This window comes from Podarcis raffonei, chromosome 16 (genome assembly GCF_027172205.1).
Source record: "Podarcis raffonei isolate rPodRaf1 chromosome 16, rPodRaf1.pri, whole genome shotgun sequence".
Taxonomy (NCBI): Eukaryota; Metazoa; Chordata; class Lepidosauria; order Squamata; family Lacertidae; genus Podarcis; species Podarcis raffonei.
The window spans coordinates 25,993,698-26,016,363 of NC_070617.1; the positions used below are offsets into that span (position 1 = coordinate 25,993,698).

The 22,666-nt window shown below is 48.4% G+C and overlaps 1 protein-coding gene across 7 annotated transcripts in view; it reads right to left on the minus strand.

Annotated features, from left to right (window-relative positions):
• MSI1 (musashi RNA binding protein 1) overlaps positions 1 to 22,666 on the minus strand; it is a 62,890-nt gene that overhangs the window by 18,643 nt on the left and 21,581 nt on the right. For all 7 annotated transcript variants that reach the window (XM_053368035.1, XM_053368040.1, XM_053368037.1 and 4 more), the window contains exons 5-6: positions 20,986 to 21,027; positions 18,171 to 18,263 (exon numbers count right to left, since the gene is read on the minus strand). In XM_053368035.1, the coding sequence (XP_053224010.1) occupies positions 18,171 to 18,263; positions 20,986 to 21,027 (135 nt within the window). The remainder of the gene's footprint in view (positions 1 to 18,170; positions 18,264 to 20,985; positions 21,028 to 22,666) is intronic.

The window sequence follows — 22,666 nt, forward strand, 5'->3', positions numbered from 1 at the left end:
TGCGCATTCTACTCCAGGAAGCTCAGCACGTCGGAGCAGAACTACACCATCTGGGACAGGGAGTTGCTGGCCATTCATGCTGCTTTCAAGGCGTGGCGGCACTTCCTCGTCGGAGCCAGACACACAGTGCAGGTTCGCACGGACCACAAGAACCTGGAGTACTGGCGCACGGCGAAGTTCCTGAACCAGAGACACATCCGCTGGGCGGAGTTCTTTGCAGATTTCGATTTCCGGATAGAATACATCCCGGGAGACAACAACGTCATGGCGGATGCGCTATCCAGGAAGCCGCAGTATCTCGAGGAAGCGGCACCGGCAGCGGCCAAACACATTTTCGCACCAGAGGTGTGGGCGTGCGCTTCAGCCGCAGTGGACCTGGACGCAGTCCGTCGTGCGCTACAGGCGGATTCGTTTGCGCAATCCAAGATGGAGGAGGTGCGAAACGGCACAGCGAGGGACGACGAGTTCCAGATACGCGACGGACTACTCCTCCGCAAAGGGGCTCTCTACGTACCGGGAGACGACCTTCGCGCGAGAGTCTTGCAGCAGCTGCACGACGCGCCCAGCGCTGGGCACTTCGGCAAGGACAAGACGGCGGAATTAGTCACCAGGGACTTTTGGTGGCCCAAGGTGCGGGGAGAAGTTGCGGATTACGTTTCCAGGTGTGACACCTGCCAAAGGGCCAAGCCAGTACACAGGAAGCCGGCGGGTCTGCTGGAACCGCTGCAGACGCCGCTCGAACCATGGGAGAAAGTGGCCCTGGACTTTGTTACAGATCTGCCCAGTTCGCGCGGCAAAACAGCGGTACTCGTGGTCGTAGACCTCTTCACCAAGATGGCGCATTTCATTCCGTGCGCGAAGGTGGCCACAGCGGAACAGACCGCCAAGCTGTTCATAGACCACGTTTTCAAAGCTCACGGCCTGCCGCGGTCCATCCTGTCCGACCGGGGTCGCCAATTCATCTCGAACTTTTGGCAGAAGCTGCTGGGCATCCTGAACGTCAAGATCAACTTAGCGTCGGCACGACACCCGCAGACCAACGGACAAGCGGAGAGGGTCAACACCATCATGCAGCAGTACCTGCGATGCTACGCCAATCAACAGCCCTCGACCTGGGTGGACTACCTACCGCTAGCCGAGTTTGCCTACAACAACACGAAGCACGGGTCTACAGGGGTGACACCGTTCTTCGCCAACAATGGGCGCCACCCCAGAACCTTCCCGGGGTTGGAGACCGAGGCAGAGGGGGAGCCACGGGGGGCAGAGCACTTAGCCGCAGAGTTACAGGAGGTCCATGAGCAACTCCGAAGGCACTTGGAACTCGCGAAACACGCCTACAAGATGCAGGCAGACAGGCACAGGAGGGTTGGGGAAGACATACAGGTAGGGGACTGGGTCTGGTTAGCAGCTCAGGCAGTGCCGGCCAGAACGCTAGCTAAGAGGAAGCTAGGACACAAGCAGCTGGGACCTTACCAGGTCGCGGCACAAATCAATCCAGTGGCCTACCGGTTGACACTCCCGGAGGGCTCCAGAATGCACCCAGTCTTTCACAGGTCAGTGCTCACGCCTTACAAGGCGCCCCACAGGTTTCAGGCGCCAGGGAACGCACCAGCTCCACGTAGCCCATCGCCAACAGGGGAGGGACCACAGAGGGCGACGCCACTCAACGAGGTCACAGAGATTTTGGACTCCAGATGGGGGGAAGAGGGAGTTGAATATCTCCTCGCCAGGGAGGGTACTCCGGCCAGCGCCAACGAGTGGGTGCCTTGCTACGCCGTGGAGGAGCACTATCTCAAAGACGAGTTCCATTCGATCTTCCCACACAGACCCATGCCGGCGGAGTATTTCGGCGACTGGCTTTTCACACCCACACTGTCAGCCAGCACGTTCCAAGGTTTCTCCTCAGATGAGGAGCCGACGCCAGGGATGAGCTCCCCGGAGGGGTCGCTCTCGGGGTTTGCCACGGACCGCTCCTATTGGTGGGACACTCAACCAGAAGTGGGGTGGAGCAGGGAACTGCTGAGGGGGCCCTTGCACACAGCCTCACCCGAGGGACCGGGTGGAGAGGAGGACATGGACGTGTGGGGGGAGGATCTTGGTTTTGAGCACGACAGCAGAGAAATGGAAGCAGGGGAAGTCGACGTCGACGAACCCATCGTGGGGGGGCCTGATCCCGCGGGCCGGTTGCACACCAGGGGGAGAGAACAGAAGCCAGCACTCACACCCCCAGCGCTGGAGCACCTGGAACCCGCACCCGAAGAGGGGGAGGGGGGAAGGGGGGGCTTCGAGGGGGGGATGGATGTCAGAGGCTCAGGAGCAGAAGAGCAGGGGAGAGAGCAGATAGAGAGCGGAGGAGAGGAATCAGAGGGGAGCGTAGGGGAATATGACAGTGGACCGAGAGATTCCATGAGCTTCTCCAGCGAATCAGAAGATTCCCAGGAGAGGGCGCCTATGGTAAGGGCGAGGCGAATCCCAGAGGGGACGATCCATAAACAAGGAACCAGAGGGGAGTCCCAAAGGAGTAGCGGAGGAGTAGGGCCAGTTTCCCCACCAGAGCACAGTGGGGGGGAAGAGTCACGTGAGTCAGGACCATCTTCTCCTCCATCGGGGAGTGGGGAGAAGGAGGGAAGGCCAGGTCCAGCTAGCCTCCCCGAAAGGGGGAGCAGTGACACAAGTGTAACGGTCAGAAGGAAAGTGGGAGGCTGCGCGCGCGCGCCAAGTTCAAATGTGGAGGAGCGCGGGACAGCAGAAAACCCGGATTGGGAGCCAGGTCCTAAAGCCCGAAAGAGGGGGGGGGAGGAGTCGGGAGAATCAGCGTCAGAAGAATCTCGGAGGGCAGAGACTCCGACTAGCAGAAGGACCCAGAGAAAGAAGGAACAGAGGAAAAGGTGGAGTAAAGCTAGAATCTTAAGCTGGTGTCAGGGGGGCGGAGATTCAGATGGGACTTCTACGGTCTGACGGATAGATGTAGCGTTGCGCGCTGCACGTCTGGAAATGAGACTGAACTTCAATAAAGACTTTTAAACTTGAGCAAGAAGCAGCGTTGGTCTTGTGTGAGCTGGGACCTTGGGCAGCGCTGACAATTAACCTCACAGCACACATCTCTCACCACCCTAATCCCTCCCACCCCTCCCCAATCCAGGATGCTTACTATAATCTGTTAGGATCTTGAGAAGGCTAATTCCTTCTTCCAACCCCCCCCCCACTTCCGCTTATTCCCTCCCACCCAGGCTGATACTTGCAAGTAACCCTTACATACCCTTTATTTCCTGAAAGCTCACAGGTTCTTGCTGGGCCATACTGGGTGGTTGTCATTTGTTTTTTAAATCTCTCTTTAAAAAAAAAAATATTAAAGCCGATATCCTTTCTGCAAGCCAAAGCAGCCCTCTACATTTATGTAGAAACCATTGACCTTATTTTAAGCACAAACATAGGAAGCTGCCCTTTAATGAGTCAGGTCATCCATCCATTCTAGCTCAATATTCTCTACACTGGCCAGCAGTGGCATCGCAGGTTTTCAGGTCTCTCCTAGCCCTTACCTGGAGATGCTGGGAATGGAAACCAGGACCTTCTGCATGAAAAGCAAGTGCTCTACTGCTGGAAGTTATCTTATACCGAGTCAGACCATTGGTCTATCTAGCCCAGTGTTGTCTACACCAGGAGTAGCCTATGTGGTGACCTCCAGATGTTCTGGCCAGGCTGGCTGGGACTAATGGGAGTTATAGTACAACCACATCTGGAGACCACCACAGCTGGCTACCCCTGGTCTACACTGACCAGCAGTGGCTCTCCAGGGTTTCAAGTCAGAGACATTTCCCAGCCCTACCTGGAGGCCCAACTGAAGTTATCTGGAAATGGATAGCCCAGTTCTGTTTCCAAACTGATATGCATTGACCCACTCAAGCAAGTAACTATTAATGAATTATCCCTCAGCAATAATCACCATATTTGCCCTACTTTCAGAGTGTTCGGTGGCCAAATGGTCCACATGCTTCTTCTGAAAAGTGGCATGATTCTGCAAAAGAGCAGGTCTTTCATGGAGGCGAAAGCCTGGAATCAGGAACCAAGGCACCAGAGCGTGGCAGTTATACAGTCGGCACCCTTGGGCCCGTTCCTGAAAACTGGGTTGCTGGCCCCTTCAGTTGGCCTGAGACCAGAAGCCTGACTCCATCCCTGTAGGAGGAGGCTAAGGAAGCTGAGGAGGGTCTCGCTAGGACTGCTAACCGTGCTCCCCTTCCTTGTCTACCTTGTGTCACAGGAGGACACAGAAACTGCCCTTCCATAACGTCAGCAGGCCAGGATGAAGGAGGTGGGGGGTGGAGAGAGGGAGAAGGTGCTCACAATGGGCTTTCTGTGTTCAGGGTCAGGGCCGCTGTCAATTGGCAAGCCTGGCAGTCAACGTTGCAAGGGTTTCAAGATTGACGTGCGCTGGGCAAAGAAAGCAGGGCAAGAGAGAAAAGGAGATTATCCACTTTACCAGCGGGCGTCTCGAGTAGAAGCGTCTGGCAGAGGGATAGAGCACAGGGCACTTGCTGTTCCGGCCTGATTAACCCCGAGGTAGCAGGCATTAACGTGTGCCGAGGACAGGGGCAAAACCCTCCCGGTTCCAGTGCCACCGGGGCATTCTGCCAAGGCTGGGGGGTGGGCCCTCTCCAGAAGAGTTCAAGGTGGCATACCAGGCTCTCACTCCATGTCCCCAATATTTTGTCCTCACAACAACCCTGTGAGGTAGGTCAGGCAGAAAGCGTGTGGATGGCCCAGGGTCACCCAGTGAACTTCATAGCTGAGTGGGAGGATATGAACCCTGGTCTAGCCAGACACTCTAACCACTACACAACACTGTGCACATTCAGTCACCTAACACCTTTGTGGTCTCAGTCCTGTTCTGGAGGAAGTGGTACTCCTTCACATATGGTGGTATCATCATCATCATCATCATCATCATCATCACCACTATCACCTATTTGTCTACCTCTTTGATTTCCTGGGGACTCACTAAAATTCTTCTTTGCTCAGGTAACAAAATGATACCCTCAAAGAACAAGCCCAAGACGAGAGGCAAGAAACTGTAGAAAGGAAACTCTGTCTTTGAAAAAGTCACCCTCCTTAGGACCTAACTAAAAAACCACTGTCTTTCTGTATTAAAAAAACATAATCTGTAGGCTGGGAAGACCACATAAAACAGCAGAGAAGGAACAATTCCAACCCTCAAAGGAGAAAGACTCTGCAGAACCAAAGGACCCTGAATTAAGGACATAAAATTTGTTAGGAGTTCTTGATAATGATTAGAAAAGGGCCCTGTGTTCTAGTGCAGATTCGGAGGAATTGAACCGCCACAAAAATACACTTCTCCGTTTTTTTATTCACAGGAAGGCAAGTTTTAAGAAAACTCCAAATCTTCCACAAAGTGGTCAGCGGGCACACTAAGCCCTGGAGAAATGGAGGCAGGTTGCATAAGAACATAAAACTTAAGAAGAGCCCTGCTGGATCCAACATCCTGTTCTCACTGGGGCCAACCAGATGCCCATTACGGGGGAAACACACAAGCAGGACCCAGGCACAAGAGCACTCTCCCTTCCCATGGCTTCCAGCAACTGGTATTCAGAAGCATTGCTCTCTCAGACTGTGGAGCACAACCATCACAGCTAGTAGGCATGAATGGCCCTCTCCTCCACTGCATCAAAGAAGCCTGGGATGAAAAGCCAGGAGGGAAGAAGATGGTGGACAGGAGCATCCCTGGGAACGGCCAGCCAGCCGGTCTCCCCCCTCCCCCCCTCGAGCTCTCCAAGCACGTCCCCATTGACGAGGGAGGCCTTCCCTGACACCGGGTGGGCATTCAATTTCACAGGCGGAAAATGTGTGTCCTCAATAGGCTCCGGTGTCCATGGAAACCCAGGGCAGGGGAGAGGCGGGATTATGGCGGAGCCGCCAAGTTCAGGCGGGCAAGCGCTAAGTGTGAGTGGCAGCCCCCGGCGGGCGGCTATTGTAGCGGCTGCCCGTTGGGTGCCTCTTTGGGCAGATCCCTCTGCTGGGGGGGGGAGACCCCCGCTGCTCCCCTGGGCCCCATTCTCCAGAGCCCTTTTCTTCTCCGGAGGGAGGCCGCCGCCGCCGCAGTGGCTGGCTTTGCCAACGCCCCGGAACAAAAGAGGCTGGCTGGGGATGGCTTCTCTTGGGGCCTGGTTGCTGTGGCAACCCTGGCCCCTCCAATCCGAGCTGCTGGATCAGATTAGCGCCAGCTCTAATGCTCTCTCTTTCTCTCTCCCAGGGAAAAAAAAGCGCTTCTCAACAGCCACACAAAAGGCATCCCTGCTGGGGACAGACCCTCCTCATGGAGGAGATGGTCCTTGTGGGCCTCCTGAGGGAGAGCCAGGGCCACTCGTTCCCTCCTCCTCCTCCAGGCACACAATAGCCTCCTACGAGGGAGGCCCTGTCGGCCCTCGCACACACTGTGCAAAGCTCTCAGCTCAGTCACAAGTCCGTTCCACCAGACTACGGGTCAGCGCCACAGCTTAGGAACACAGGAAGCTTAGGAACTGTTGACCCACCTAGCACAATACTTTCTACACCGGCCAGCATCCATCTTTAGGCTGGAGTCTATCCCAGCCCTGCTTTGGATTGAACCATCTGCATTCACAGCAGATGCCCTACCCCTGAGCTCCATCCCTCCCCAAGTTGCCTTATACTGAAGTGGACCGTCAGTCCATCCAGCTCCATACTGTCCACACTGACTGGCGGCAGCAGCAGCAGCAGCAGCTTCCCAGAGTTTCAAAGAACCAGTTTTGCAGTACAAAACTCGGGTTACATACGCTTCAGGTTACATACGCTTCAGGTTACAGACTCCGCTAACCCAGAAATAGTGCTTCAGGTTAAGAACTTTGCTTCAGGATGAGAACAGAAATCGTGCTCCGGCGGCACAGCAGGAGGCCCCATTAGCTGAAGTGGTGCTTCAGGTTAAGAACAGTTTCAGGTTAAGTACAGACCTCCGGAACGAATTAGACACTTAACCCGAGGTACCACTGTAGTCTAGTTATAGAGAAGTGACCATCATGGTGATCTAGGCTCTCTTCTTCTGGAAATTCAAAGTCCCCCCTTTTGGACTACGGCTCCCAGCGCCTGGGACTGATCGGAGTTGTAGTCCAAGAGCAGCTGGAAGGGACCAGCTTGGGGGAAGGCTGAGCCACAGAGCACCGTGTAGTTATTAGATGATTTAACATCCACGAGCCGGCGGCAGGAGGGTGTTTACTAACTGTGTCTCGTCTCTCCCAAATAAAATCCACCCCGCCACTCCTTGCCGTAGGCGTCGCAAGCCAGCCAAAAGCTTTTCTGGTAGAAAGCGCCGCTGAGGAGTACAGGCAGAGAGCATATTCAGAAAGAGAGGCCTTCGCTTATAGAGACAGAGGGTATAAATAGCAGAACGCCTCCTCAGCCTCACTTCCGTTCCACCTTCACATCCTATCTGGAGGTGGAACTCTGAGTCAGGTGGGGGGGGGGGGAGAGGAAGTGCACTGCATTTTATTTTTAGAACGTGTGGGGGGGGGAGGGATCTCTAATCTAGTGCAGAGGCCTAGTGCCCACTGAGGCGGATGAAACCTGCATCCGAGCCGGGCCACTTCACAACAAGAGGGGACATAAACGATGGAATGATCCTTTGCAGAAAACCCAGACTGCACTCATTGAGGTAGCATGTCAGGGAAAGGACTAGGGTAGCTTTCTGCACAGAGGGGCTTTCCAAACGGAGGAGCGTGCCATGGTGCAAAGCCCCAGCTGCAAGATTTATTTCTCACAGAGAAAACTAGGCCAGAATCACTTATCTTGCGGGGAGGAGGAAACCTCCTTTCACGGCTACTGTGTTTTGTTTATTATTTACATCCAGTGGAGTTGAATGTTTAAGATTCAAGGTAGAAGAACAGGACAGCTTCATGCCGCTATGGAACTCAGTCCCACAGGAGGCAGTTATGGCCACCAACCTAGATAGCTTTTAAAAAGGATTAGACAAATTCATGGTGGAGAGGGCTATTGATGGCTACAGTGGTACCTCGGGTTACATACGCTTCAGGTTACATATGCTTCAGGTTACATACTCCGCTAACCCAGAAATATTACCTCGGGTTAAGAACATTGCTTCAGGATGAGAAGAGAAATTGTGCTCCGGCGGTGTGGCAGCAGCAGGAGGCCCATTAGCTAAAGTGGTGCTTCAGGTTAAGAACAGTTTCAGGTTAAGAACGGACCTCTGGAACAAATTAAGTACTTAACTTGAGGTACCACTGTACTAGTCATGACGCCGCCACAGCTGGAGGCTGTAATGCAGGTGAATACCAATTGCTAGAAACCGAAGGAGAGGAAGAGTGCTCTTGTTGCTCAATTCTTGTTTGCAGGTTTCCCAATGGAGCATCTGGCTTGCCACTGTGATGCTGGACCAGACGAGCCATTGGCCTGATATAGCAGTTATTCGTATGTTCTTATGTACCTGTCACCCCCAAGCTGGTGCCCCCTCCAGCTGTTTTGGACTGCAGCTTCTATCAGCCCCAGCCAAAATGGCCATACGATGCTGAGGTTGATGGGAGCTGTAGTCCAATGGAAGGACAGCAGGTTTACATGTTCAAGCCTGGAGGGTGGAGGCATCGCAGGAGAGCGGAACAGACCCAGAAGCATGCAGGGATGTGCCACTTCTCCAATGTGAGGAGGTATCTCACGGGGCAAGGTAAGTAGCAGCAGGCGTGAACAATAATTTCCTTGCAACCAAGTCTCTCACCTAGTTATAGCTGCAGGCTCAACACACCACCCAGAGGGAGCAACCCCACCTCTTCATCCCTGGAGGACATGTGTTCACAAACAACAGGCAAGGAAGGAAAACTTTGCCTCAGCTGTGCCACTGCAGACTTAGTATAGAGTGTATGCGTGAAATAGATATACCTCCGGAGGTACATGTAATCTATTTAATGTATAGATTTAGCATAGCTGAGAAAGACATTTACTTCCTTGCCTGTTTGTGCAGATCAAGGATAGGGAACATGTGGCCCTCCAGATGTTTTTTGGACTACAGTTCCCATCAACCCAGGCCTCAATGGCCCAATATTCAGGGATGACAGGAGTTGTGCTCCAAAAAACATCTGGATGACCACAAGTTTCCCCACTATATAGAACCAGTTTACCTGCGAGCTCACCTTACTCCATATACGTCTACTCAACTGCTCCAATCTGCAGACATGACAGTTATAGGTGCTATGTAATACCTGTTCTGCATTTGTAAAAACTTAGTATTTTACTATGGCAACACCTACACTTACTAACTCCCTGCCTATTAACATCAGGCAAGAACCTTTGCTGTATTCTTCTCAGTGTTTGCTAAGAATATTTTTGTTTAGGGAAGCCTATTTGCACATCGATAATAATGTTGACATGTACTTTAATCAGCTTTTTAGCTAATTGTTGATTTTTAAAAAATGTTTTAAATAGTTGTTTTTAACAGGGTTAAAATAATTTCATTGTTTCATTCTTTTTGTAAACCGCTTTGAGGTTTTCTGTTGTTTTACAATCAAGCAATATATAAATTTATATCTATATATACACGCACAGCCTTCCCTATCCTGATGCTCTCTGGATTTTTTGGACTACAACTCCCATCAGCCCCCAGCCCGCACTGCCAATGGTTAGGGAGCATGAGAGCTTTAGCCTAAAATATCTGGAGACGATGAGCTTAGGAATATATTATAGAAAACTAGAAGGAGAAGGGTTCTAACCCTTGAAAGTTCTCTATGCGCAAAAAGTATTTAAGTTTGGGGGAATATTCAGTTATAGAAGTGAATGCTCCCCTGCCATTAGAAATGGTCTCATCTAGAAGCAGGCATTTATGATATAGATGTAAAATTGCAAACCACTGCTGGCCAAGAACCAATCGGTCCTTTTCCAGTTTCCAGAGTGTGTGGCTGAGTGGGATTATTAAAAATCCAGCAAAACTGGAGGGGAGAAGGAAGGTGCATCACCCTCTGTGAATTTTCTCTCCTTTCCAGAGTTTCAGCAAAATCTGTCAATACTTCTATGAGATAACTGAGCGGCGTTTTCTTCCAGGGAGAAGGGAAAGCAGGCAAATAAAGACCCTTCTGTAAACCTGACCTTAAAACAAAGGCCAATGACTTTTCCCTTGTGAGCTGGTTGTCAGGGAGAGTGCCCTTAAAAATGCCAAAAAGAGAAACATCTGCTTTAGGATGGCTGAGCAGCCTGCAAGGCAGCATCCAATTCACCATGTCAACCGTGCTCTCTCATATTAAGGGTGGGAGAGAGAAAGACACACCAAAATCCAGCCCAACAAATCAGATTTCAGTTGGCAGCTGGATCCATGCTGTTGACCAGGTGAAGAGGGGGGAAAGCCAAGATTCTCACATAATCTTTATACCAGGACCAGCCAATCCAGGTGGGTCATACTGCTGGCCAATCACAGGAGCTGGTGGTGCACTTGACTACTTCCTTTCATGGCTGCGGGGGACCCTTAAGTCCTGCATGCCTACATACCTTCTAAAGGACTTAAGCCCCACCCCAGACTCCTGACATCCCACATAAGCTGCTGCAATTTGATGCTCCCTGGAAGGAAAGCTGGTGGTCCTTCTTCCTCCAGTTAAGTTTCTGCTGACTACCATAGAATTTGTGTCCTTCTCTCCTACACCCACCCATAGACTTCTCTAATTTTTTCCCCTGATGCACATGCTGGATTTTACATGTGCTTAGGAACTGGAGGGGTCAGTGCAGAACGAGAGGTGTGTGTGTGTTTAAATTCCCTTGCAGTGACTTGGCTCACTTACTCGAGTAATCTGAAGCCGTTCATTAGTTGGCACATTTCTCCAGCATGCCTGCTTCTTACCCCCAGTCACATGTGGATTTTGTAGGCAGATGACAGGTCGTTGTCAGAAACTGGCTCCCAGGGTTTGCTGCTTTGATCAGTCTCACCGGAGCTCTGGACAGTCCACTATATATATTTAGTTTGATTGCTCTACCCTGATTTTCCCTCAAGGAGCTCAGAGCAGCTTGCTTATAGCTCCTAGCCAAGCAGCTTAGAGGGCCGGCCTGCTCATCTTCAGCAGCAGAATTGGAAGGCAGGCCCTGGGACCATCCTCTGAGCCATCTGCCCGCCCCCCCAACAGAAGGAAGCAGAGTTTGAGCAAGGTTTACAGGCTAAGCAGTGGGTTGCTCTCCTGCAAGAACTGCCAGGAACTGACACTTCTTATTCACGGAAATAGAGATGGAAGGATCTGTCAATCTCGGTTCGCTCAGTCTCTTATTCTTCTTCATTCTTCATTTCAGCTCTCCACATTTTGCAGCAATTTGCTCCTTTCTTCCTTTCTTTTAAATTCATCAGTATTTTAGTGTGCATTTCTTCTAACAAACACCTTTACAATGCAGTTTTGACTATTGTACACATTTTTGCAAGATTTCCCTAATGCAATGCATTTCTGTATGTTATTTTCACTAACTCCTTCATCTTTATGCACACTTTCCCCTATGTATGCATTCTTTATAAAAGCTCTTTGGTTGCAAAACTGCTTCACAAAATTCAGGTAAGTGTTGGTTTCCAAGGGAAGTTGTGCTTTGCATACTGCAAATTTGAAAGATTTGGCTTCAATTGCAAACTGCTTCAAATTTCTCCTCTTATACAGGAGATGGAGGATTTGGAGTGACTCATCCCCAAATAAAGGACTGGGCAGAGCCTCAATTTATCCAATTTGTTCCTCCAATTTTAAGGGGAGAAACAGCGACTGAGCCAGCCCTTAGCTTCGTGGCCTAGGGGTCCTTCCAGGCATCCTTTTTTCTTGTGCATCCATTATGATCAGAGCTCACAATGGTATCAGGGTGGTTCTAAGTAATTCTGCTTCCAGTGCTCTAATCTTTACTATTTAGCCAAAGGCCATCAATCCACTTTCAATACTCTGCACCTGCAGAAGTTCCAGGTAGGTCGTACTGCTTCCTTTACAATCAGTGCATGTCCTGCAAGTTCCTGCTGAAATCATGCAACTTTTTAATATTGCAAATGTTCTAGGGTTGTTGCTTTTTTGTTGTTGTTCAGTTCCACTATAGAGCACACACACAGCCAGACAGCAATAAAGCTGGGGGAAACATCACAGGTCAGCTAATAAAGCAGAACGATGTGTGATCAGTCCTGCATAAATCCACCTCTAATGCACTGTTATTGTGTCAATGGAATGTTGCAGAATTACACCCACTAAAAAATAAACATTGGTCCAGAGGGGTCCTCTATCCTGGTCTTTGGACTTGAGATGCATATTTTCAGGATCCACCTTATTTTCATGATTGCATTTCTTTTTATAGCTACAAGTTTTAAAAACTGTTTTTTAAGCTGTCTTTTAAATTGTTGGCACGTGCCTGGGACCTTAAGAGCAAAGAATGGGTAATAAATTAAAATAAGCATTGTGGAGTGATGTAACTTCAAGGTTTCACGTAGGATTTCCATTGCACTTGATTGGCTGTGGTAGATTGCCAATTTGCTACCAGGCCAAGTTCAAGGTGTTAGTATATAAAGCCCTTAACAACTTGGGACCAGTTTACCTGTGAGATCTCATTACCCCAAATATGCTCACACAACTGCTTCGATTTACGGAACTGGCACTGCTACATGTGCCACATAATACCCATTCCGCATTTGTAAGAAATAAATATTGTAGTGTGGCAGCACCAACACTGTGGAACTCCCTGCCTATTGACATCAGGCAGGCACCTTCACTGTACAGTACTGCTAGAAACATTTTTATTTATAGATAAGCCTACCCAGTCATGTAGAATGTTGGTGTATGTTTAAATCTTGTTTTCTCTTAATTGCCGATTTTCTCTTTTGAATGTTTTAAAGAGTTGTTTTTACTGATAGTTTTATTGTTTTACTCTCTTTGCAAACCACTCTGAGGTTTTTTAAAACAGTCTAGCGGTGTATGAATTACATGAAATAAATAAATACATACTTGGGTCTCAGAGGCTGGACGAGGCCACATACCTTTGTGCCACCTTAGAAGGGTCTATCCTGATACCAAATCAGCATGAACCAGAAGTTTGGGCAAGGGATGGGCTTCTGATTCCAGCTCTCCGCTAAACCCTGACCCACCTGTTCCATGTATTCATACATTACTTAGGCCAAGAAAGAGCTCCGTGCAGAAAAGTCCTGTAGAATCCTTTCACTACCAAGCTGCTGCTGGCAGAGGCAAATTCTGAAATCAGTTTGCTGCAGGGGAGATATACACACACAGCCACTTCTCTCTCCCCGCCGCCCAAAAAAAGAACCTGTTTTCAAGTTCTACATTCATTGGCTAAGCATATGATTTGGAAGTGGATATGAAAATGGAGCGTTGCTAACACACATGTGCTACCGCGGTCATCTACACTCTGCGACCTTCAAAGCTACGTACAAAAAAATTAAAACACAACAACAGTGGGAAAGAAAAGGGTAAAAAAGAAAAAAAATCACTATAAACAGCTGAAATGTATTATTATTATTATTATTGTTTTTCCTACATCTAAGTCTAACTATACAGATAATGATAAAACTATCTACAAAAGTCTTTGGGCAAGACTAGGCGAGCAACAGAGACGAAAAGGGTGAAGCTGGTTTTGTGATTCTTTGAGCCAGAAGACAGAGGGGAGTGGGGGGAGTGAGAGGAAGGGGGGAAACTACACATTTGTATATCTGTACCTTTGATCTATGCTGGGACACGAAGGTGCCCCCTTCACTGCCAACTACTGATCAAAGAGCATCCATGGCCACATAAGGGAGGGCTCTGTGGAAGCAACGTCATAGAAGAGAGCTTAGGATCCACACAGGGCGCAGAATCACGTGCAACAGCGGCTGGCTGGCTGGCTGGCTCTCCTGGCCAGGAGGGAAGGCCGACAGCAGCTGCCAAGTATCAAATGCCATCCAAACGCCTGAGCCGCCTGCCCCAGGAAGTAATTTTGTAAGGAGTTCAGCAGGATGTGTAGCAGGGGCAAAGGAAGGAAAGCAAAAGGGCTGTGGGCTCTCTCAAACCCACATTCGGGAAGATTCGTCTCCTGCACAGACAACTACGCTATAATTCCTGCAACTTTGGATACCCCTTCCAACTCTACTTTTCTGTGATTACAGCTACTTGAAATGGGGCAGCAGTTGGGCAAACAGCAAGCCCCCGGGCAAAGGTGTGGTTCCGCTCCTCCTGGATCATGCCAATTTGAGTATTATTAATTCCCGCCCTTCACACCCTGCAGCCCCAGGGCAGGTTACAGCATTGAAACACAATATTCAAAAACAATTTCAAACAGGTTACGATCATAAACGTAAAGTGGGTCTTAAAAACATGCACCCCAAAGTGTCAAAAGCCAGGATGAAGAGGTCCGTCTTCAGCATTCCCCAGAAGGCGCTAGACGCACCTTTGTGGGGAGGGAGTTCCACAGCTTAGGGGCCACCACAAGAAGGCCCTGGCCCAAGCCACCACCATCACCCCAAGAATCTGAATCTACTAAGAGGATCCCCTCTGCTGATCTCAGCACCCAAGAGGGCCTGTGGGGAACAAGGCGGTCTCTCTCACCATGTGCCTCTCCCTCCCTGAAAGTTAAGGCATCAACCCCAGTTAAGAACGTTAGAAAGAGCCCTGAAGCTGGATCAGGACAATGGCCCAGCTAGTTCTCGCAGTGGCCAACCAGATGGGGAGCCCACAAGCAGGACATGAATGCAGCAACAACCCTCCTCACTTGCGATTCCCATCCTCCTCCAGTTACCAGTTTTCTTGTCATCAAAAGTAGGTAGTAACTACATTAAGCAAACCTTCCTCCCATGGCCTCCTACACTCAGAAAGAGTACTCATAATACCTTGACCCCAACGTTTCTGACTATTTTTAAGGCTACCCTATGCCATTTGAGTCAACAAGGCTGAATAGTTATCCAAATGCATCACACCATGGTAAGTAAACACACCAGTAAAAGTAAATTAAAAAAAGATGAGGGTCTTGAGAAGAGATAGTGGTGTCTCATCTCTGCTAGAATCTTTCTTTTTTAAAAAATAAATAAATATGCATTTCACATTGAATCCTGAAGAACTTTTTAAAAAAAAAACTTGCTCAGAAGGAAGTTCCACAGATTGAACTGTATTCACTTCCAAGGAGGCACACCGCCCCATAGCCTGTGAGTGGGGTTGGACAGACAATGGTGGGGATTTCACAAACCTCACAAAATAATAAATAAATATAATAATAATAATAATAATAATAATAATAATAATAATAATAATAAAAAATATCCTGCCCTCCCCAGCCAAAGCCGGGCTCAGAGCAGCTAACATCAAATGCCATCAGTTGTGTGATTCCTGCATTGGGTCCCTTCCAACTGCACAATTATATGATTTTCCCTTAAAACCCTTAAAAGGTTCCCACTTAGCTCTCCTGCATTCAGCTAAGAATCACCAGGCAGCAGTTAGCAAGCATTCACAAGCTTGGGTCTATCCCCCACCCCCAAAAGACCCTGGTGGCTATAGAAAGGCACATGGTTACTTGCTAGAATTAGCCCATCTGAGCCCTTTTAAAGTGCCCCCCATAATCCTTCACACTGGAACAAGCTATTAATAGACCATAACAGGAAAACAGATATGCAAAATGTTTGTGGGGCTGCCCTTGAAGACTGTACAGAAGAGAGTACCTGAAAACACATCCGCTTTGGGTTACTAACTGGGACCAGCTATTAAGACCACATCACCATGCCAGTGTTGACAGAGCTCACCATCTGGTTTCGAGCAGAATTCAGAGTGTTGGCAGATCACCTTTAAAGCACTACACGCCACTTGGGACTTGTGCCACAAGGACAACCTGCTGGTGGATTAAGGTCGTTTTCGGAGGCCCATTACTGGAGCCAACCCACTCTCTGAATAGAGGAGCGTGACTAATGGTGGGTCAGAGCTCAATGACAGAGCATCTGCCTTGCACACAGAAGGTCCCGGGTTCAATCCTCAGCATCTCCAGGTACAGTCGGGAGAGACCCCCTGCCTGAAACCCTGGAAAGCTGCTGCCAGTCAGTGCAGACAATACTGAGCTAGCTGGACCAATGGCCTGACTCAGTATAAAATAGCTTCGTATGTTCCTCTTGTGTTCCTATGACACCCTGCCTGGGCAACTATCTCTCAAGGGAGGCTCACTCACAGCATACCAGACAAAGACCTTTCTACTTTTCCAACCATTTTTTGTTTTGGCACTGTATTTTTGACCTGCTGTTTTATTCTTTCCACCACTTCTTATTACAGTCATACCTCAGAAGTCGAACGGAATCCGTTCCGGAAGTCTGTTCAACTTCCAAAATGTTCAGAAACCAAGGCGCGGCTTCCAATTGGCTGCAGAAGCTTCCTGCAGCCAATCGGAACCGTAGAACCCACGTCGGATGTTCAGCTTCCAAAGAACGTTCACAAACTGGAACACTCGCTTCACTGGTTTGCAGCGTTCAGGAGCCAAAATGTTCAACTCACAAGGCATTCGACTTCCGAGGTACGACTGTATTTTGATGACTATATTGTTTTTATGCCAGTCTTCCCCAACTGGATGCCCTTCAGATCATCAGCCAGCATGGCGCATAACACTGACGGTTGATGGGAATTGTCAAATCCAAAGTATCTGGAGGGTACCAGGTTGGGGGATAAGGCTGAGCCACGCTCTGGAAGTTATTTATATGTTTATAAAATGTTTATAGGTTTATAAAATAAAAAAGCAAAATAGGATGGCTATGCATTAACAAAAAAAGTTCACACAGCATCAATGTTCTGGCTCAGATTCAGCTCCCAACAACCAAAAGCAGGCAATTGGGCTAGTTGCTGAAGACTAAGAACTTTTTTTTAAAAAAAAAAGGTACCAAGAGTTGGGGAGCAACTTAGATGAAACTGAAATCTGGATAAGGTGGCATCACAGGTCTCTGAAAGATAAGAGGGCAGGAGACGCCCAGAAAGGGAAGATGACCACCACAGGTATCAGACTGTGGTGGCAGTGTGGGAGGCTAACAGGTCTGATCCCTGGAACTTAATTCACCGGGGGATCTGTGCAAGTTCACGGAAGAGCTTCTTGGATGATTGAGCCCTGCACTGGGGTCTCTTAATTAACAGCCTTTCAGCGCCAGGTTAAAAACTTACAACTTGAGGCACTGGGAGGATTATCATGACTTTGCTCCCTATTGATGGAATGATTCTGGTGCTGTTCAGCTGGATTACTGTACGGCTTTTCATGAACGCATTGTTCTTTTTTCTGATTTCATGTCATGCTTTATGCTTTTAACATTTTCTGAGTTGTTTGGAGAATCCTTATGTGTCTAGTAACCAATAAGCTGAATTTATTATCATCATCGAGTAACAGGGAGGGCCACTTTCCATCTCAGGCACCAAAATGACTTAATTGTTTGGGGAAGGGCAGAGAGAGAGAGAGAGAGAGAGAGAGAGAGAGAGAGAGAGAGAGACTATTTGAAGAGTGTGGAAGGGGTTCAGTCAACTATAAGGCTTAGGAGTGGATGACTCTTAGGGTCAGAACTTCAAACTTAGTTGAAGATCACATGGCTTAGGGCTCTAATGAAAATACAAATCACCTAGAACTATGAACTGGCCATGCCACTAGTCCTCAGCCTCATCTCAGGAGAATCTGGGTTGGAGAGGGAGCATTGACTTGTCGGGTTACTTCACGTTCTGTGAATTTGTGAGGCAACCAAAGGCAAAACACCTTTAAAATAAACCTCCCGTGAAGCTGGAATCGCCAACTTTACAAGCAGTCCTTGTAGCAGCTCTGGTGATTAGCAGGAAGTGGTACCACTGATCACCTGCTGACTTCTGCACTTTAGACTGGTCTTAAAGGCAGAAGAACAGGCCAGGCAGCTTTTTCCCAGGTCAGCTGACAGAACACCAAGCTATCTGTGGATGTCTTAGCAAGGAAAACATTGCATTTCCTAATCCTTTCCTTCAGCAAACACCAAAAGGTGTAATATTGGTTTTATACAATCACAGCTTCCCTGCAAAGTATCCTGGGAATTGCAAGTTTGGTGAGAGTACTGAAAATTCTGCTTCCTAACACCTCCCTGCCTCCACTGACTGAACTACATTTCCCAGACTGCTAACCAGGTTATGGCTGCAGTTTAGATATACCTGGAGGAGGGATGCAGTTTTCTGCTTAACTGGACCCAAAGCACTTACCTTCCCAAATTGTTCAAAATACTGTTTCACATCCTCCACGGTGGTGTTCACGGAGAGGCCGCCCACAAATATCTTCTTGGTCCGTGTCACCATCTAGAAGACAGAAGGACAAGAAGGCAGCAGGACAGCAAAAAGGGCCACTCCTTCAAAACTACAAAAACTTCATTTCACTTTGCCAGCTAAAGAAAATATGCTGTCTATCACCATCCCGTGATTTATGTGCAGGTTTAAAGGAAGATATTTCCATGTGCCACTATCCCATGCATATTAAGAATCCTGCTTCCTGAGAAAAGAACACCACCAAATATTCTTTTTCCCTTAAAAAAAAATCAAGAAGCCAAGCTCCAGTCCTTAAGGTTCCGATGGTTTCCTGCCTTGTGCAATTATAAGTGCTAGATGTGATGAACAACCTTTACAGCAGTTACAGGTGGTGCTTTGGTGACCTCTGCTTATCTCTTTGCCCCTCCCAATAATTAAATTATGCAGAATAATTTAGCTTTAGTTGAGATTTCTGCATTGCAGGGAGCTATGCAGCCTAGAAATTTAATCTGCATAACTTATACAATTTGCCGAATTCAGCTTCGCTTCATCCAGAATTTTCACTGTGACACCCCTTGCATGAAATGTCTGCTTGCAAACTACTTATTCCCCCGCCGCTTTGCTTTCTTTGCCTACGCATTAAATTCTTTTTGAACAGCTTTTAAACAGGGTGCTTTTGAACAGCTCATCCCATTCACGTCAGCAGGACTTGCATAGGAGAACTGCTGGACTATGGCGCCGTGTGTGTGTGTTTTCTCCCTTCCACCTGAGACTCACAACAAGGCCCTGCATCTGATGCAGGAGTGCTGTTAAGTCACAGCAAGAGAGACAGACAGGCAGACACACACACACACACCCCAAGCATGGCTGGCAGAACATTCACTCTGAGACGCTCAGAAAGGACAAGTGCATTTGTGGAAAGAGACTTCTCTGTACATCTTCCTGGTCCCTTCAGCCCTGCAGAACTCCCTGATCTCAGAAGGGGCCCGGGATGCTCTTTTCAAATAGGCTCTCTCTTCACACTGCTGCCCTCCCCCCCCCCCGGGATGGCTGTATCCCCGCTCTGCAAGAAACACATGCTCCTAATTACCCCAAGGAGTGCACAGAGCTAATCCGCAGCAATTCCAAGCCTTAGAGAACAGCCCGCCCAAACAGCAAAGCGCCTTCTGTCACCAAAACTGCTTAATGGAATTAACCCAATTCCAACCATGTGCTCGTGGTGCTGGTTACTTGGGATACCTGAGCACTCGCTGCCCTGATCCCTGCTTTGCTGGCCGGCACACATCACGTTCCCTCTCCTTGGGTTCCCCCATCCACCCAACCCTCTTCATTTGTGCATCAAGCCCAAGGGCAAAGGGCAGAAAAAGTGCCTTTATTTTACTTCCTACATTTCTGTGGCCACCCAATGGCGTATGTTCTCTGGGCAGTTCACAAGCTTTAAATGCAATATTTTAACATTTTGATTAAAAGCAGTTAAGAGCAGCATGAAAATTGGGTCTTTTGAGAGTCGGGTAGAAGAGGGGATGTCAGCAGGTAAAGCGTCTGTAGCAAGGGAAAGAGAAGCTAGAACCCAACAAAATAAAACTCAAGCTAACTGCATATTCTTTCCTCGTTTCGCTCCTGCCTCAGTTCTCCCTCCCCTCCCCCCAATGTCAAATTCTAGATGATTAGTCCCCTGGAGCAAGGACTTGTCCCTTTGAACTTTCGCAAACCACCGTGCAAGCCAATGTATTGCTAAATGAGGCTCGCTCTCTGGAGGGCCACAGGTTCCTGAACTCATTCAGGTCAGGCCCAGTACATGAATCACAGGTTGCTGTACGGGGTTGTCTGACACCCCACACCCCTGCTGAAGCCACCATTTTGCACCCAAATGGTTAAACCAGGGGTCGGCAAGGTTTGCCTCACCTGGGCTGGTTCACTCCAGTGGAGATCCCTCTGTGGGCCGGATCGTGCATGCTCATGCACATGCACCCATGATTTCCGGCATCTGCGCGTGCACAGATGCGATTTTCAGAGTTGCAGAAGCGAGTCCCTGGACTGCGCTGGTTTAGCCCAGCGCGCAGGGACTCGCCAAGCAGGTGGCTTGCGGGCCGGTTAAATGACCCCCGTGGGCCGCTTGTGGCTCATGGGCCTTAGGTTGCCGATCCCTGGGTTAAACCTTTGGTTTCTAGTAAAAAGTAAAATATAGACCATTCAAGCTTGCAGCAGGTCACAGTTCAAGCAGTTGCCTCTAAGCTTCTCTTTGGGTCACTTATAAAAGTGTTTCCTTGAATCAGGAGCCAAGGACAAAGGTCTTACTTAAGAAGAGGGCAGCCAAGCTTCTAGTGCATGCAAGTGGACATCTTAATCCCCAAAAGAAGCAAGACCAACACAAACTGGAGCCACGGGGAAGTTTAAAAAATGAAGTGTGGACACTCAAAAGAAAGGGACATTTGACAGACGGGAGCACTGCAAAGTAGACCCAGGTGAGGAGTCCCGCTTTGAAAGGTGCTTCTTGTGCAGTTTCCATCTCTGTTCCATCATCAGGGAAGACCACTGGTGGTTGAAACAACAGGCATAAACCCAATAACCAGCATGCTCTAAAAACATTGAGGTTTCAGCTGCAAGGAGCTGGAAAAGTCCAGGGCTCATCTGTACATCAACCCAAGAGGGAGAGCTCCAGCACCCAGCATCTGCCTGGTGGCCAAGGAAGCGGTTCCAAAGTTTGATGACCCCAAAGCATCTGTATGATTGGTTGGGGGGAGGTCACTCTCAAAAGTTGTAAACAAGTACCTACCTTGGGCTGTGCTCTGCGGGGAAATGCAACCTTTGGGTCAATCTGAAAGACAAGGAGAGGCAGGTAAAAAAAACTACTACACAAAACTTTCCTTTAAGAAATAACAGCACACACACATGTGGAGACAACAACTCTCGGCACAATAGAAGCTTTCTAGCGTGCTAGAAGACCTTACGGGAGAATAGAACAAAGCAACAAGAAACATGTCAATGTAAAGAGCATTTTTGGGATGCCACACTCCTTGTGCATAAGCTACAGTGAAATTAAGAGGAGCTAGCCAAAAACAGGATTTTGCAAGGTTCCCATTCATATTGTTGGGGCTAGCAGCTGAGCAATTCCTGGAGATGGTACCCATTTTCCTGTTCAGTTTTTACATTTGATTTCATTTTTTCACTTTTAATTTGCATACAGTGGCACCTCTGGATGCGAACGGGATCCATTCTGGAGCCCCGTTTGCATCCTGAAGCGAACGCAACCCGCGTCTGCATGTGCGCTGGTCGCGATTCGCCGCTTCCGCGCATGACCTCATTTTGAGCGTCTGCGCATGTGCGAGCGGCGAAACCCAGAAGTAACGCGCTCCATTACTTCCGGGTCGCCACGGAGCGCAACCCCAAAATACCCATCCTGAAGCTACTTCAACCCGAGGCATGACTATACTGCCTTTCTATATTGCTATACACAAGCTGGTTGACAGCAACAAAATATACAACAAAGAACACACAGCTTATAATAATCTGATTAAATACAAAAAGTCATAATAAAGCATAACTTTAAAATGGAACGACTTATATCAAATAAAGTAATATTCAATAATCTATTAGCATGTAACAGCACAGAGTAAAATTAACTCTGGAAACATCAGCAAATGATCATTAAACAGAAATTCACTCTTAACAATTATGAAAAATAATTGATCAATAGAATAACTGCAAGGCATAATTCATAAAATACCACAATACATACAAAACCATGTAAAAGGAACAAATTGAGAAACAAAGAAACACAACCTGAAAAAAGAGACAATGCATGTACTTTCGTAAACTAAGAAAATCTTTAATAAAAATTATTTTTTAAAAAGAAACAAAGACACACAACTTATAAAACTCCACACCCCCAGCTGCGTATAGAGAAGGCGTGAGGAAGAAAAACATTGCTGTCAGTCACTTCATCCTTGTTTTATTCTTTAAAATTTGACTTGGTGAAAATTTATAAATACCAGTTGCTGGAAACCACAGTTGCTTTCTGGGTTCACTTTGGGGCACCTGGGTGGTCACTGTGAGAAGAGGAACTAGATGGGCCATTGGCCTGATCCACTAGGCTCAGCCTATGGTCCCATCATCCGCACAACAAGCATGTCCAGACCTGTAATACAGCTGGAAGGCATCAGGCTAGGGAAGACTGCTCATTTACAAGGATGGGAAATGTTTGTCCCTCCACGTGCCGTGGGACTCCTCCTCCCATTAACTCTGACCAGCACAATTAGTGGTCAGGGATGTTGGGAGCAATAGTCCAGAAACAGCTGGCAGGCCACAGTTTCGCCATCCCTGTTCCACAAGACGAAGGCTATCTTGACTGCTTGAGCAAAGGCACATCTACGCTAGAAATCCAAATCTGTTTCGAAACAGTTAAGCCTCTATGACTCCACGTAAGTAAAGCCTGCTGGATCAGGCCAACAGCCTGT